The 15,116-nt window shown below is 36.4% G+C and overlaps 1 protein-coding gene across 2 annotated transcripts in view; it reads left to right on the top strand.

Moving 5' to 3' along the window:
* Window positions 1–15,116, top strand: part of LOC142341527 (eukaryotic translation initiation factor 4E-1A-like) — a 544,656-nt gene that overhangs the window by 520,491 nt on the left and 9,049 nt on the right. Inside the window, exons 2-5 of one of the 2 annotated variants that reach the window (XM_075392526.1) lie at window positions 1,863–2,117; window positions 4,261–4,512; window positions 10,567–10,843; window positions 14,745–14,799. In XM_075392526.1, the coding sequence (XP_075248641.1) occupies window positions 1,886–2,117; window positions 4,261–4,512; window positions 10,567–10,843; window positions 14,745–14,799 (816 nt within the window). In that variant the 5' untranslated portion in view covers window positions 1,863–1,885. The remainder of the gene's footprint in view (window positions 1–1,862; window positions 2,118–4,260; window positions 4,513–10,566; window positions 10,844–14,744; window positions 14,800–15,116) is intronic. The other variant, XM_075392527.1, reaches the window with a different exon arrangement.

Below are 15,116 nucleotides of genomic sequence, written 5' to 3' on the forward strand. Positions count from 1 at the left end.
TTTATTTCGGATTGACCAAGGTATTTAATTTGACTTAAACGTCCTTCGTCAGATTATTTGAATTATTAGATTTGCCTTCTATTTTGATACACGATTATTTTAAAAACTTTTTGAATCGAATTTACAAAAATTGTTTAACTAGAAAATTTCATTCTTATGAATTGCTCTCAAACGAAGTTTGTAGCAATTATATTAGTCCTGTCGGTCTTTTTTTAATGCGATTTTTCGCTTGACCGATTTTTCGTCTGACGCTTTTGACTTTTCGTCCTCAAAAACGGGATAAACAGGTAGCGCCCAACGGGCATTAAGTGCTCTTAGAGCCTTTCAGCTTTGTTTCAGCTCAAACTGTTTTGGAGACTTATACTTATGAAGGGTGAAGGGCGGTTCTTAGGGGTTTACGACACCCCCACTGCTGACCCCCCCCCCCTATTGCCCCCACCGCGCTGTTGCCCCCACCCCACTGTTGCCCACCCCTCTCTCCATCAGACCCCCGTTGTACAACCCCCCCCCCCCCCCACCTCCCCCGTGGCTACTGACGAACAACCGAGTTTTTTGAAAATTTTTGTCATTTTTTTTTGTTTTTCCAGTCCTAGGTGTCAAGAAACCTCCTGTGTGGTTTAATATTAGGTTACTGCATAGTTTCTAGTGGTAGCGGAATGGTTTCAACATTTTAACATCACGAATTTTAGCCTTTTTTTGACAAACTGTGCAAATTATTCCAATTTTTTTGACATCTATTTTTCCACTTCTTTCCGGACGCAGGGGCCAGAAAACATCCTTAAGGGTTTGATAATCAGTTACTGAAACAATTTTATTTGCCATGGAATAGCTTTCAATTTTTAATATGCAAATTTTATCAATTTTTTTTAAAAAACTTGCATTTTTCTTAAGTTTTTGTTGGTTTTTAGGTTTCTCCAGCCTCAAGACTCGAGAAACCTCCTCTAGTGTTCAAAAGTAGGTGCTGTATATTTTCTAAATGTAATGAATTGTTGTTCCAGATTTCAGCACCACAAATTTCAGCATTTTTTTTTACAAAACTTGCACTTTTTTAATTTTTTAAAACTTTTATTGTCAGTTTATTATCGCTATTGTCTGTCCAAGTTTATGGATGTTTTTGAGCCAGTAAAACTAATTAAAGCTTGAAATAGTGATACTGGATAGTCTCATGAGATAATGAAATGGTTTTAAAGATTTTAGTGTCTTGAATTTTAGCAAGATTTTGTTAAAATTTGTGATTGTTTTCAAAATTTTTGAGTGTTTTTGTCCTTTTCTGAGTTTAACTATCATTACTGGCCAACGAAGTTTTTCAAGTCTTGAAGATGGGTTAGTTGACATAACTCAGGAGAGAAAAAATAGTTTTGAACATTTTCACTGCGAAATCTGGAAGCTTTTCTTTTAAATTTTGCAAATTTTTTAAATATCAGTTTTCTATTTGATTTGTTTACTAAGAAAGCTAGAAAACTAAAAGTTGAAGAGGCGAATCAAGCTAGCGCAAGCTTCAATATACCGTGGCTAGCTACTGACGAAGCCAACCGCTCGCCGGTCGTTTGAGAGCAATTCGCCCGACGTTAGTCGGTTATGTTTGACATTTTTGGTCCGCGACCATTAGGAACTCCCTTTGTGATATTGAAATACGGCTCCATTCGTTCGGTTGTTTTTTTTCTCCATTGGATGTGAAATATATCAGCTTTTTTTCACGCACGATTCAATGCGTGTGATTTGCATGTGCTATCATGTTGTTTCTGATGGAGCCTTTTTATTTATAATTCGATCCTTCTGTATGTAACGTGTTGCATCTGGGTGGTTCAATGTAACAACGTTGTTTGGTCTTGACAGTAAAAGCATTAGTGGTAGTCTTTTTCAGATTATATAGCTATAAGTAGTAATGACTACAGGTACTGCTCTCAGTAGATCTCATAATCATCATCAACAACAGCACGAAGACCAAACTCTCACCTCCTCCTCTACGTTGAGCAACAGTATGAGTAGCAGTAATAGTCACTACAGTAGCCACCAGAATGGCACCTCTAACCCCTCCCCGCCCTCGGCTGGTAATCAACCACAGATCTCAGCTCCACCTCTGCCTCCCCTCCAACATTCTGCTAACTCACAATCAGGTCAGTCGCGTGCTGTTTTTTTTTGGCAGCGTTAATTTGTTTGAATCACAATAAACGGTTATTTTCGGTTAATGTGCGGAAGACTTCGGACTGAACTAAAATGGAAAATTATTAATTGCTCTTGAACGAAGTTCATAGCAATTTTTGTAAACGTGCGTGTCTTTTTTATGCAAAATTTTTGCTTGACATTTTGACTTTTCGAGTGACTTTACGCCCTTGACTTTTTGTTTTTCGCGTGATCTAAAATTCTCTCGCAATCACAATTTCAAGCAGCTGAACTGAATTGGGGGCAATTTAATACTAAAAGTCAAATGAGTTAACCTAGTGGTATATGTTAACCTCTAACGTGGTTATTTGAAGCTCACTATTGAACTTCTTAGTCCTATTTAGGCTCCCCCCCGACTGAAGCAGGCTGCAATTGACTAGAGCTCCCACTAGTCGTTCGTTAGCAATTCTTCCGATGTTTAGTCGGTTATGTTTCCATTTAGAACGTGTTCCATTTAAAAACGGAGAGTTAGTTAGAAACGTGTTCACAATTAATTTATTTGTTTAATAGCCGCAAATTGATAGGTGGGGCTCTTATTGGCCTTCTCTTCGGTTTTCACAATTCAAACAAATTTTTGAAGGAAACAGTCTAAATTTTTACAATTTTTAATAGCCGCCCTCATCTTCTCAGCCGGCTATTATAGCGCTCCTATTTTTTTTACTTCGTCGAACAAAAAAATGTTTTGCTTTACCTCCTTTTCCGCTTTTTCAACATTTTGCGTGCAATCTTTTTGACTTCTCTAGGCTAGTTTCTCTCTTCTCTCAATCTGCTAAAAGTGCTTTTGAGCATCAGTTGCTCAGCAAAGCAATTCAAAATGAACAGAGTCAGTATAAAAATTGAAGTCAGAAATAGAAACGGGATAAACCCATAAAGCCCAATTTTAGATGCCCGCTATTTGAATGTCGTTCCTATAAGTATTAGTTACCTCTCTCTAATGCTTATTGTTATTTGTAGTAGCCCCTATAGTCTCTCTCTAAAAAACAGAAGTATGTTCAACTACGAAATGCCATCAAAATAAATTGGACTTAAAAAATATTTTTGTACAAAAATCTTTTTTTTCAATATCTATTTTTTCAATCCCAATCATGCTTATTGGAATCAACGGCGTCTATTTTCCGGCAATCTGCTGGGTATGTTTTAAATTTTTCTGTAAAGTTTTTTTTGCTTAAATCCTATTTTTCTGCCTTTCAGAATATTTTCTCATTCAATTGGTTAATTAGAGTTGCTTGTAGGGTTTTTGTTACTAAGTGAATACAATTAAGCATTTGATAGCACATATATTATTAAAATAAAGAAATCATTTCTGCAGTTTTTGTAGTTTTTACTCTCTCATTAATTGCTCTCAAACGGAGTTTGCAGCAATTAAATTGTACTTATGGTGTGAAGGGTGGTTCTTAGAGGTTGACCCCTCCCCCTCCTGATGCAACCCCCCCCCCCGCTCAAACCCCTTAAACGTAGCTAGCTACTGATAAAGCCAACCGCTCGCCGGTCGTTAGAGCAATTCACCCAAAGTTAGGCGGTTATGTTTGTGTTTTCCATTGTGTTTGGGTGTCGTGTTGGTGCGCCGGGAATCAGCAGGAACTGCTGCGTTAAATTTTTCTTCGAGATGCATCGCTTTTTATGTTACTTAATAGCCTCCCTCATGTTCTCAGCAGGCTATTCTAGTGACCCTATTTTTCTACTTGTCAAGTAAGAACTTTCGCTTTACCTTAGTTCCCTTTTGGAAAATTACTGGAAACATGTGGTTAATGACGCTAAATCTGATGATTGTATAGCGAGTTTTTGTCTTCCGCTTCATTTTGTTACATTTATTCTCTCTAGTTTTAATTTTGAACTTTATATACCTATCAGTTCGTGATTTTAGGTTTAACTGGAATTTGCTGCTCGAAGTAACTGAAATTTGTTTGAAAGCTGAGGCTGTAAAGAGTGTCGTGAAAGAGTCGAATTTCCTTGATTTTCTAGTTCTCTAGTGACAGCTACTAGGCTTACCAGCATTATTGATAGCTTAAGTTCTGTTTAAGTTTCGAGCGTCAGCGGTAATTTGTGACCTCAGTCATGGACTAAAATTATTTTTTACTAATAGTGAAATTTATCTAGTAGGTAACAGCAATCAGCCAGTGACGACAGCTTCTCTATCTCAACTCTCATCTTCGGCCACCTCTTCTGCTGGAATGGTAGATGATGAGATGAGACACCCCCTGGAGAATGTATGGGTGCTTTGGTTCCTCCAGGCATCCGCTACCCCCGGCAAATGGGAGGATAACTTGAAAATAGTGCACAAGTTCTCAACTGTAGAGGACTTCTGGTCACTATTCAACCACATTAAGCCAGCCTCACAATTAGTCAAAGGTTAGAGAGGCTGTTATATATGTTATGGTAGCTTGCTTAGAAAAAAATCTTTGGCAAGTTTTTGATTCCGCCTCATCTCGGACCCGTGGAGTATAACCATTCATATCTGACATTTGTGCATAATATAATTGGAATTACCAGTCTCACCTTTTTTAAGCTGTGAAAACTATAATCAGTGCAAAAGCATGATAGCTGAGCGTAGCTATATTGCAATGGCCTTGGTTTTTAGGAGCTGAAGCTGAGTAATGGTTATTTTGTATCCCTGATTGTGGATGACTCCATGGGAAGATGTGGTCATATACTTGTTAATAGCCGCCCTCATCTTCTCAGCCGGTTATTATAGCGCTCCTATTTTTACGACTCGAAGAGGAGTATTGGAGAAGTCCTTTCTTTTAATCAATTTTATTGGAGTGATTTTTGAAGCGGGAAATGAAAAGCGTGAAAAAATGTGGAGTGATTTTGGTGCTGAACAAAATTGAAGAGCGGAGCGAAAAGAGAGTGGTTTTTGTTCATACCGCTGTCTTTGAGAGAGCGAAAAATTGATGTGTGAAAAAATTTTCTCTAAGCGAGCGAAATTTTTTTGTTCACGTGCGGCATTTGAAAGCAGTTTTTTGCAACTTTTGATGGTTGAGGTTTGGTTATGATATTGTATTAGTAATAGGCTTGTTTTGATAGGAATTGAAGGTTTCAAGTAGTTAACTGGAGTTTAATGCTAATTTGGAGGTTTTTGATTAGTTTTGCTGATTTTCAGACGAAATTTAATGATTTTTTACCTGTTTTTTTGTTTTAATGCTTTAAGTGGGATTTGAATAGAAGCTTGTTACTTAAAGAATGTTCAGGTACCAATTGACTAATTTTTTTTTGCTATAAATTAATTTTTTTCTAGAAAAATTGTCAGAAAAATTGAGAAATTTTAAACCATTTTTAATTTTAATAATTTTTTTGCATTTTCTTTTTTTTCAAATCTTAGACAAGTTTCTTAGCCTATAATGACTTGCTCATTGTTTTGCGAGATTTTCATTGCTCTAGTTGCAAACGAACTTTACTCGGCTTTATGTTTCCTTGTACTGTTAAAAAACATTAAGTTTTTCTAGTTTTTTTTTGTTCAATTTGTTTTTGAATGCCGTTTCTATTCTTCCTTAAATTTTTTATGAAATTTGTGGGGGTTCAGTATTCACAATAGTTGTTCTAGTTGTCAAGTCATAAGTATGGGCAATTTTCTCCTTCGAGTCGTTTCCGGAATTCTTCCGGCTATGTTTTTTTTACTTCGTCGAACTTTTTTTTCGCTTCACCCTTTTGCCGCTTTTTCAGCATTTTGCGTGAAATCTTTCTGACTTCTCTAGGCTAGTTTCTCTCTTCTCTCATTCTGCTAAAAGTAAATTTGAACATCAGTTGCTCAGCAAAGCAATTCAAAATGAACAGAGTCAGAATAAAAAATTGAAGTCAGAAATAGAAACGGGATAAACCCATAAAGACCAATTTTAGATGCCCGCTATTTGAACGTCGTTCCTATAAGTCTTAGTTACCATCTTTTGGTAACCATCTCTTGCTTATTGGTATTGATAGTAGCCCCTGTAGCCTCTCTCTAAGAAACAGAAGTATGTTCAACTACGAAATGCCATCAAAATAAATCGGAATTAAAAATGTTTTTCTTCAAAAATCTTTTCGATATCTTCTATTCTTTCAATCCCAATCATGCTTATTGGAATTAACGGAGGCTATTTTCCGGCAATCTGCCGGGTATGTTTTTTAAATCCCTCGGGTGATTGAAACAAGGAATATCAAAAATTTTCAAGCACCTGAACAAAAGTGTTAACAGAGAGAAAAGTGGTCATCATGGTTGGAAAACAGGTGTGAACAAATTTTCGTAAAGTAAACAAATTTTCGTAAACTAAACAGATGCATTGTATTCGAATCAGGAAATGCCAAACGTAGTATTTAGAGCAGACATGACAGAGTGATTTTCTGTTCAGCATTTTGATTTAAAGTTTTTTATCAAAATTGTTCGACTCTGCTACATTATAGGTATTCAATGGGTTTTCTAGACGTTTTGAGCATTTTGGGTAGTTGTTCGCTTAACTGTTTTTGCGATTTTGGTCTAGAACATTCTTTGAATTCTTTGACTTCTTGAGTGAGTTTTGAGCAATAACTAATCAACTCCATTGTAGCTTAGTGATGAAAATGATGGACTGGCATCCTGGAGGTTTGAGGTATGAAATCCTGCGGGGTCAGGGGGGGGGGGGGGTTTGCAACCATAGAACGTTTTGAAGCTACACCCTCTGAATTATATCGCCCCCGTCTATCTTTCGAGAGCAATTCATCCAACATTAGTCAGTTTATGTTTTTGTTTGCCATGGAGAGATCGACTATTTTTTATCACCTATGGCAAATAAATAGTTTTCTATATCTTTGTGAGACTGAAAACCATTTTTCTTTTTATAGCTGTAAAGCGTAGCTATATTGGGTTGATACTGGTTTTTGTTTTGTCGTCTAGCGCTTTTTTTGAGCATTCTAGAGCATTCTTTCACGTTTTCTCTATAGATTTGTTCCTTTTTTACGACTTTTTTTATTCGATCTTTTGTTTTGTTTACCAATTTTTAATTCGTTTTTTTAAATTTCCCTGAGCTGTTTTCTGACTTAAGTGTAATGTGCAGCAGAGCTGAGGACATCAATTTTATGAGCTTTGAGTTTAGACATGTTTGCAGATTGCGTTCGTAAAAATGCTATTAATGTGCATCACATTTGAAAAAAAATTGTAGTTTCTAGCAATTTTTCTATTCAATATCTGGTTTACATCATTTTCTGAAACGTGAAGAATGACCAGACGAGAATTTTTGTTGATTGATTTGAGACATTTATTATTTTTATTTTAAAAATTATGATTATTTGATATTTTCTAGCCGATTTTTTGTTTGTTTCCGAAGCTTTTATTGGTATTCACTTAATTTTTTGGTTTTTCAGTGTGATCAACATTTGTTCCACAGAAAGAAAATATAATTCGAAGGAAATTATATTTTTATAGCTGTGAAGCGGAGCGGAGCTATATTGCTGTGCTCTTGGTTTTTTTGTTTCGTCGTCTGACGCTCTTTTTCGGTTTACATTTGTTCACACTGCAAAGCTGAAAATTTTTTGAAGGACTTCTTCCTCTCACCGGCGTTTGCGCGCGTGACCTCATTTGTCATTCTCTCTTTCAGGTTTTTAGATCATTTGCTTGATTAGATTTTGATCATACGTGACTTAATAAAAATGACTTTTGCACTTTAAAACTTAAGTTTAATTTGAATTAGTTTAAGGTCAAGGGAACTCATATGTGCAGTAAAGGCCCCAATAAAAGGCTTCTGCGTAATCATTTTTAACAAGTTTTAATCTATCGCGGAATGTTTTATACCTAGCTTTTTGACGGGCGTCAATTTTTTTTTTTCAATTTAGATTTGTATCTGTTTCTATCTCTATTATGCCGCACGCAAGTTTATTCTTTCGCAGCTATTCCGGCAATCTTCTGTCTATGTTTGCTATCTAAATTTCAACGTGACCAGTGTTTTTACAGATATAAGTGGACGTCTGTGGGCTGTTTTTCAGATCATGGTGACTCCGAGTTGACACTGGCATTTTCAGTTGATACTTAGGCATGATGTAATTTGTTTTATTTGCTCGAGATCAATCTAATATTTTCCATTGTGAGTCCCCCTTTCGGTTGAATGGGCTGAGAGTGGGGGAGTGGGATAACCAACATTCGCAAATCAGTAGTATCTCATTTTGTTCTGTTCAGTAGTTGATTGAATGATTAGCAATCAAAATTCGGCGAAACTCTATGCAGTTTTTCAGACCTTGATAGTTCAAGCATTCTGCACTTACATTTCATGATAGTCTGTTTCAGATATGAGTTTCTCAAAATAACAGTTATCTATTTTATCATAAATATGCTGAGCCATTGAGTCGCGTCAATGTTATCAGGAAGTTGCATGCAGTTAAAGCATTCTGTGATTTGAGTGTTTAATGAAACTAACTATTTGCTCAGGTCAAAGTTTTATTGGGCATGGTTCATGGTATATAAACTCAACAGTGAAAATGGTCTTTGAATCTTCAGGTTAATAAAGCTATTATAAGTCGTGACATCATTTGGATCTACCCATGTACGACGGTATACATTTTGATGCTAGTAAAGAAAAGCTTTCAAATCGGCCTATCTATTGGTTTGGTCCAGGTTCTAAGTATAGCATTTTATCGGCATAGAACGAAGATCAATAAGCGAATAGTTAGCCATGCATTTGCCATTTCACGATATGAGGGTTGTTATTGAAGGGTTACATGACGTTTTAGCTAATCTTAACACTTGTCTATCGGAATAAATTTGAGTATGATGAAGATGTTTAATAGCCGCCCTCATCTTCTCAGCCCGCTATTATAGCGCTCCTATTTTTCTGGAAGTCAAAGAATTTGAATTGTATTGGGGCGCCGTCTTTTTTTAAGATCTGTTCACACATTTTCATGATTTTTGAAGTCAAATTGGAGTAGTGATTTTGGTCACGCCGAAACAGGAAGTGGAGCGAAAAAGCGAGTGGTTTTGCGGCGTGATTTTAGCTCTAAATTTAATGCAGGGTGAGAAAACGGTGTTTGAACAAAAATTCGCTTTCTCGCTAGTGGTTTTTTGTTCACATGCGGCAATTTCACTTTAATTTTTACTGTTTTTTTTCGATTTTTTGGACGGATTTTTTGTAAATGGTTTTCCCAATCCATTCATAGCCCATTCTAGGTCTAGTTTTCTGTTTAGTCAATGAAATTTTTTTGGATTGTACGTCAGGACTTGTCCTGCTATGTTTTTTACTTCGTCGAACTTTTTTTTCGCTTTACCCATTTTGCCGCTTTTTGGACATTTTGCGTGAAATCTTTTGACTTCTTTAGTTTAGTTTCACTCTTCTGTCATTCTGCTCAAAGTCCTTTTAAACAGCAGCTGCTCAGCAAAGCAATTCAAAATGAAGATAGTCAGTATAAAAAATCAAAGTCAGAAATAGAAACGGGATAAACCCATAAATCCTATTTTTAGATGCCCGGTACTTGAACTTTGTTCTCATAAGTTTTAGTTACTATCTATAATGCTTATTGGTATTGATACTAGACCCTGTAGCCTCTCACAGAGAGGCAGGAGTATGTTCAATTACGAAATGACATAAAAAAAACTCCTTTAAAAATGTTTTTATACAAAAATCAATTTTTGTTGATATTTTCTTTTCTTTCAATCCCAATAGAGTTATGGGAATCAACGGCGGCTATTTTCCGGCAATCTGCCGGGTATGTTAAGATCTTAAGTGTATATTAGCATTTTTGGGCGTATCCAGTTATTAATGGATTTAAATGAGTCCTTTAGATTGCAGAGTAAATGTAGAATCATTAATAACACCCAGTGGTGGTCTAAAGCAGTAAACTTACTTCAGAAGCATACATGATTCTGGTTAAAGGTTGTGTTATCGTTCCATTAACGCATGCTATTAATGGGTAGGCGAATAAATTTACTGTTTTAATAAACAGTTTTATTATTACTGATATATTAACGGAAAGAAATCCCGTACGTCTGCAAAAATTACTTTGAATTTATTGAAAATGTGATTATTGGAGTAGATACTCGTCGAGGTTTGCGTCTCTCGTTTACAAGACCTCTTTACGTCTGTTTTCTTTCCAGTCTGTAACCTTGTTCAATCTTTTCTAAAATTATAGATTAAAAAACGAAATGAATACGGAATGTTTATCGACTAAGCACTGGTTTGGAAACTAGTTTAAAGTAATCTAAATCCTAGATTTAAATCTCCAACAGAGGAATTATAATTTTAAAACTTTCATGCTAGTTGCACGGTGACATGTAATATTATTGTTTTGGTACTTTACATGTTATAAGCTGTCTGCAAATCGGAGCGCCAGACTATTGTTCAAAGAATTATTGGCGCTATATATGTCGGCATAAAGTATCAATTTTCTAACCTAACATCAATAACAGTACTCAATCGTTTGTAGAAGTGAGCGAGTGACGATTGTTATGTTGTGGTGCTTGTGTTTTAACAGGGTGCGATTACTGTCTATTCAAGGATGGAATCATACCCAAGTGGGAAGATGAGAAGAACAAGCAGGGTGGGAGATGGGTACTGCCCATTCCCAAGACCATAAAGGAAGAGGTCGACAAGTACTGGCTGGAAACCCTTCTCTGCCTGATTGGTGAGGCGTTTGATGACGATGCTGGTGCTCTGGTCAATGGCTGTGTCGTAAGTGTTCGACCTAGAGGAGACAGGGTGTCTATCTGGGTCGGCAGCAAGGAGGAAGAACATCTAGTCACTCAGATCGGGTAAGTTGTAAATTAAGCTTGAGTCGAGTCATCAGTAGTGATGTCTTTCTGTGCAAACTGCAAACTACGGGGGAGGGGGGGGGGGTAAGGGGGGACTAAAGTGTCTTTCCGCAAATTTTCCGTCTTTCAGTTAGTGATTGGCTAATGCAAGTTATTAATTGCTCTCAAACGAAGTTTGTAGCAATTATATTAGTCCTGTCGGTCTTTTTTTATGCGATTTTTCGCTTGACCAATTTTTCATCTGACGCTTTTGACTTTTCGTCCTCAAAAACGGGATAAACAGGTAGCGCACAGCGGGCATTATGTGCTCTTAGAGCCTTTCAGGTCTGTCTCAGCTCAAACTGTCTTGGAGACTTATACTTATACTTATGGTGTGAGGGGCGGTTCTTAGAGGTTGACACCCCCCCCCCCCCCCCTTGTTGACCCCCCACCCCCACTATTGGCTCCACCCCCCCCCCACCGCGCTTTTGCCCCCCCCACCCAGTGCTGCCCCCATCAGCCCCCGGTGCACCCCCCCCCCCTCGTGGCTAGCTAGCTACTGACCAAGCCAACCGCTCGCCGGTCGTTTGAGAGCAATTCGCCCGACGTTAGTCGGTTATGTTTTCTTACGTCCAGTCGATTCGGAGTCTTCCGGCTATGTTTTTTGTTACAGCTGCGGAGCTGCAACCTGGTGGGAGCTATTTTGTGGTGCTCTTATTACAATTCAAAGAATTTGAATTGTATTGGGGCGCTGTCTTTTTACGACTCGAAGAGGAGTATTGGAGAAGTCCTTTTTTTAAATCAATTTTATTGGAGTGATTTTTGAAGCGGGAAATGAAACGCGTGAAAAAATTTGGAGTGATTTTGAGGCTGAACAAAAGTTAAGAGCGGAGCGAAAAGAGAGTGGTTTTTGTTCATACCGCTGTTTTTGAGAGAGCGAAAAATTGATGTGTGAAAAAATTTTCTCTAAGCGAGCGAAATTTTTTTTTTCACGTGCGGCTTTTAAAAGCAGTTTTTTGCAACTTTTCATGGTTATGCGGTTTGATTATGATATTGTATAAGTTTTACGCTAGTTTTGATAGGAATTGAAGGTTTCAAGTTGCTAATTCTGAGTTTAATGCTAATTTGGAGGGTTTTGATCAGTTTTGCTGATTTTTAGACGAAATTTAATGATTTTTGCCTGTTTTTTTTTGTATTAATGCTTTAAGTGGGATTTGAATAGAAGCTTTTCACTTAAGGAATATTCAGCTAACAATTGACTACAGTTTTATTGGTGTTAATCATTCTTTTCTTCGGAAAATTGCCAGAAAAATTGAGAAATTTTAAACCATTTTTCTGATTTTTTTTTTGCTGTTTTCTTTTTTCTTAGTCTTAGACAAGTTTCTTAGCCTATAATGACTTGCCCATTGTTTTGCGAGCTTTCCATTGCCTTAATTGGAAAGGAATTTTACTCGGTTTATGTTTCCTTGTACTATTTAAAAAAACCTCATTAAGTTTTTCGAGTTTTTTTCTTATTCAATTTGTTTTTGAATGCTGCTTCTACTCATCCTTAAATTTTTATGGCGTTTGTGGAGGTTCAGGGTTCACAATAGTTGTTCTAGTTGTTAAGTCATAAGTATGGGCAATTTTCTCCTTCGAGTCGTTTCCGGAATTCTTCCGGCTATGTTTTTTTTAAGATCTGTTCACACATTTTCATGATTGATGCTGTTGTTTTTTGATGATGCTGTCTTTTAAAAAATAAAATTTTAATTTTTTGTCTTTTGTTTTTGTTGTTGTGTTGTGTTATTGCTTTGTCGCATTATTAACAGCTCTCATTTGCTTTCTAAATCGGATTAAATGATTCTCAGGTCATGAATTATTACATTTCTTCAAATTGTAACTCAGGACTTGTCCTATGTTTTTTTAAGACCTGTTCACACATTTTCATGATTTTTGAAGTTAAATTTGAGTAGTAATTTTGGTCACGGCGAAACAGGAAATTGAGCGAAAAAGCGAGTGGTTTTGCAGCGTGAAATTTTTTGCTCTAAATTTGAAGTAGAGTAAGAAAACGGTGTTTGAACAAAAATTCGCGTTCTCGCTATTGGTCTTTTGTTCACATGCGGCAATTTCACTTTGATTTTACCGTTTTTTCGATTTTTTGGATTGGATTTTTTTCTAAGTGGTTTTCCCAATCCATTACTAGTTCATTCTAGGCCTAGTTTTTTGTTTGAACCAAATTTCTATTTCTCGCTTATGGTTTTTTGTTCACATGCGGTAGTTTAACATGGATTTTCTGTTTTCTTTTAATTTTTCCAACTGATTTTTTTAAAATGATTTTCCCCATTCACTCATAGTCTGTTCTTGGTCTAATTTTTTGTCTAGTCAATGAAAATTCTTTGAATTGTACATCAGGACTTGTCCTGCTATGTTTTCTTTTGCTTCGTCTGACGCTCTTTCGTTCAACTTTTGTTCACGCACTAAAGCTGAAAGTCAAAATTTTTAGAATGACTTCCTCCTCTCACTAACTCCAGTTGCGCGCGTGACGTCATTTCTCAATCTTTTTAGCCTACGTATTTAGCTCATTTGCGTGATTAGATTTTGTTCATACGTGACTTACCTAACTCAGTAAAATGACTTCTGCACATTTAAACTTGAAGTTTAATTTGAATTTGTTTAAGGTCAAAGGAACTCATATGTAATAATGGTCCCTATTGAAAAGGCCTGGGTGCAATGAATTTTAAGAAGCTTTATGAATTATCGTTGAATTTTTTATAGCTTTTAGCGTCATGGATAACTTTTTCAACTTAAATCTTCTATCTCTATTTTACGGCACGTAAGTCTATTCTTTGGCAGCTATTCCGGCAATCTGCTGGTTATGTTTTTTTTAAGATCTGTTCGCACATTTTCTAGATTTTTGAAGTCAAATTGGAGTGATGGTTTTGGTCACGCCGAAACAGGAAGTGGAGCGAAAAAGTGAGTGGTTTTGCTGCGAAAATTTTTTAAACTCTATTTTCAAAGTAGATTGAGAAAATGGTGTTCGAACAAAAATATGTTTTCTTGCTAGTGGTTTCTTGCTCACGTGCGGCATTTTGACATTTATATATTTTTTTGTCTGATTTTTTTTCAAATGGTTTTTTAATCCCTTCGTAGTCCGTTCTAGATCTAGTTTTTTGTTTAGTCAATGAAAATTCTTTGAATTTTAGGTTAGGATTTGTCCTGCTTTAACTTTTTGTTCCCGTTTTTTTGTTTTACATAAGTCACGATCATCACGTTTGACTCGTGATTTACCTCAGTTTCAACTGAATGGATTTTGGGATCTTTTCCGTTTGTGCCCCAGCTTAGTGGATGCATTTTATTTGCACCCCCCAGATGCACGTGGCATGTTTTTTCATGATGATTTACTATGCAATGACACGTGCTATGTAACTAGGGGTGCATAAAGTACTGGGGGCACAAACGGCGGACTTTGAATTCTTTCACTCATTAAATTACGCAATGTAGTGAATATGGTCAATTTCAAACAGCGACTCAAAAAAAAAGTAATGAACAGATTAAGTCCGGTCATTCATACTACATTACTTCAGTAAACAGCTGTTGACACTTCTTATTTTTGATTTCGGAAAAAGTGCTATCAGAAATGTGTAGAAATGCGTATAATAGAATTCAAGTTTTTCGAGGTGTGTTTAACGTCGAGGTTTCACTTGACTGGAACGCTTCTGATTAAGCTATGGAATCGATTTTGATTTTAATCATATATCATGGATTTTGGTATTCTATTTCTACCGAACAGTCGCATCAATTTCAGCTTATTTGAGTGTTATTCCTATTCAAAATGAGTTCTCAGAATTGATCGATTTATTAGTTGACTGTGACTGTGTTATCGGCTTGTATGTGTATCTATATAGTAGTTCTTGTTTGGTTTACTGGTTACATTTTGTTTCAGGAAGAAGATTAAGGAACGATTAAAGCTGAAGCCATCTACCATGCTCAACTTCCAGGTAATTAGTAACTACTTGAGCGAATTTCAATCGATTTTTCGAGGTCGTACCGATTGGAAAGATGAGAAATAATTGGTTTGTTTTCAGTTATTGCTCTCCCCATCCACTCCCCCTGGGTTAATATGTGAATATTATTTGCACCCCGATAAACAGCACGTGGTACATTAGCATATAATGATTTCATTTGTAACGGAACTTCTGTCTATAAAGTGGAGAGGTGCATTTAGGGGTACAAATGCAAGATCCAAGAGTTCCAAGAAATTAGTTTGGTAACATGTATTTCTGAAAATAAAACTTTTTTATAGCTGCGATAGCGA

Source organism: Convolutriloba macropyga, chromosome 6, assembly GCF_964194025.1.
Source record: "Convolutriloba macropyga chromosome 6, txConMacr16.3, whole genome shotgun sequence".
NCBI classification, from domain to species: domain Eukaryota; kingdom Metazoa; phylum Xenacoelomorpha; order Acoela; family Convolutidae; genus Convolutriloba; species Convolutriloba macropyga.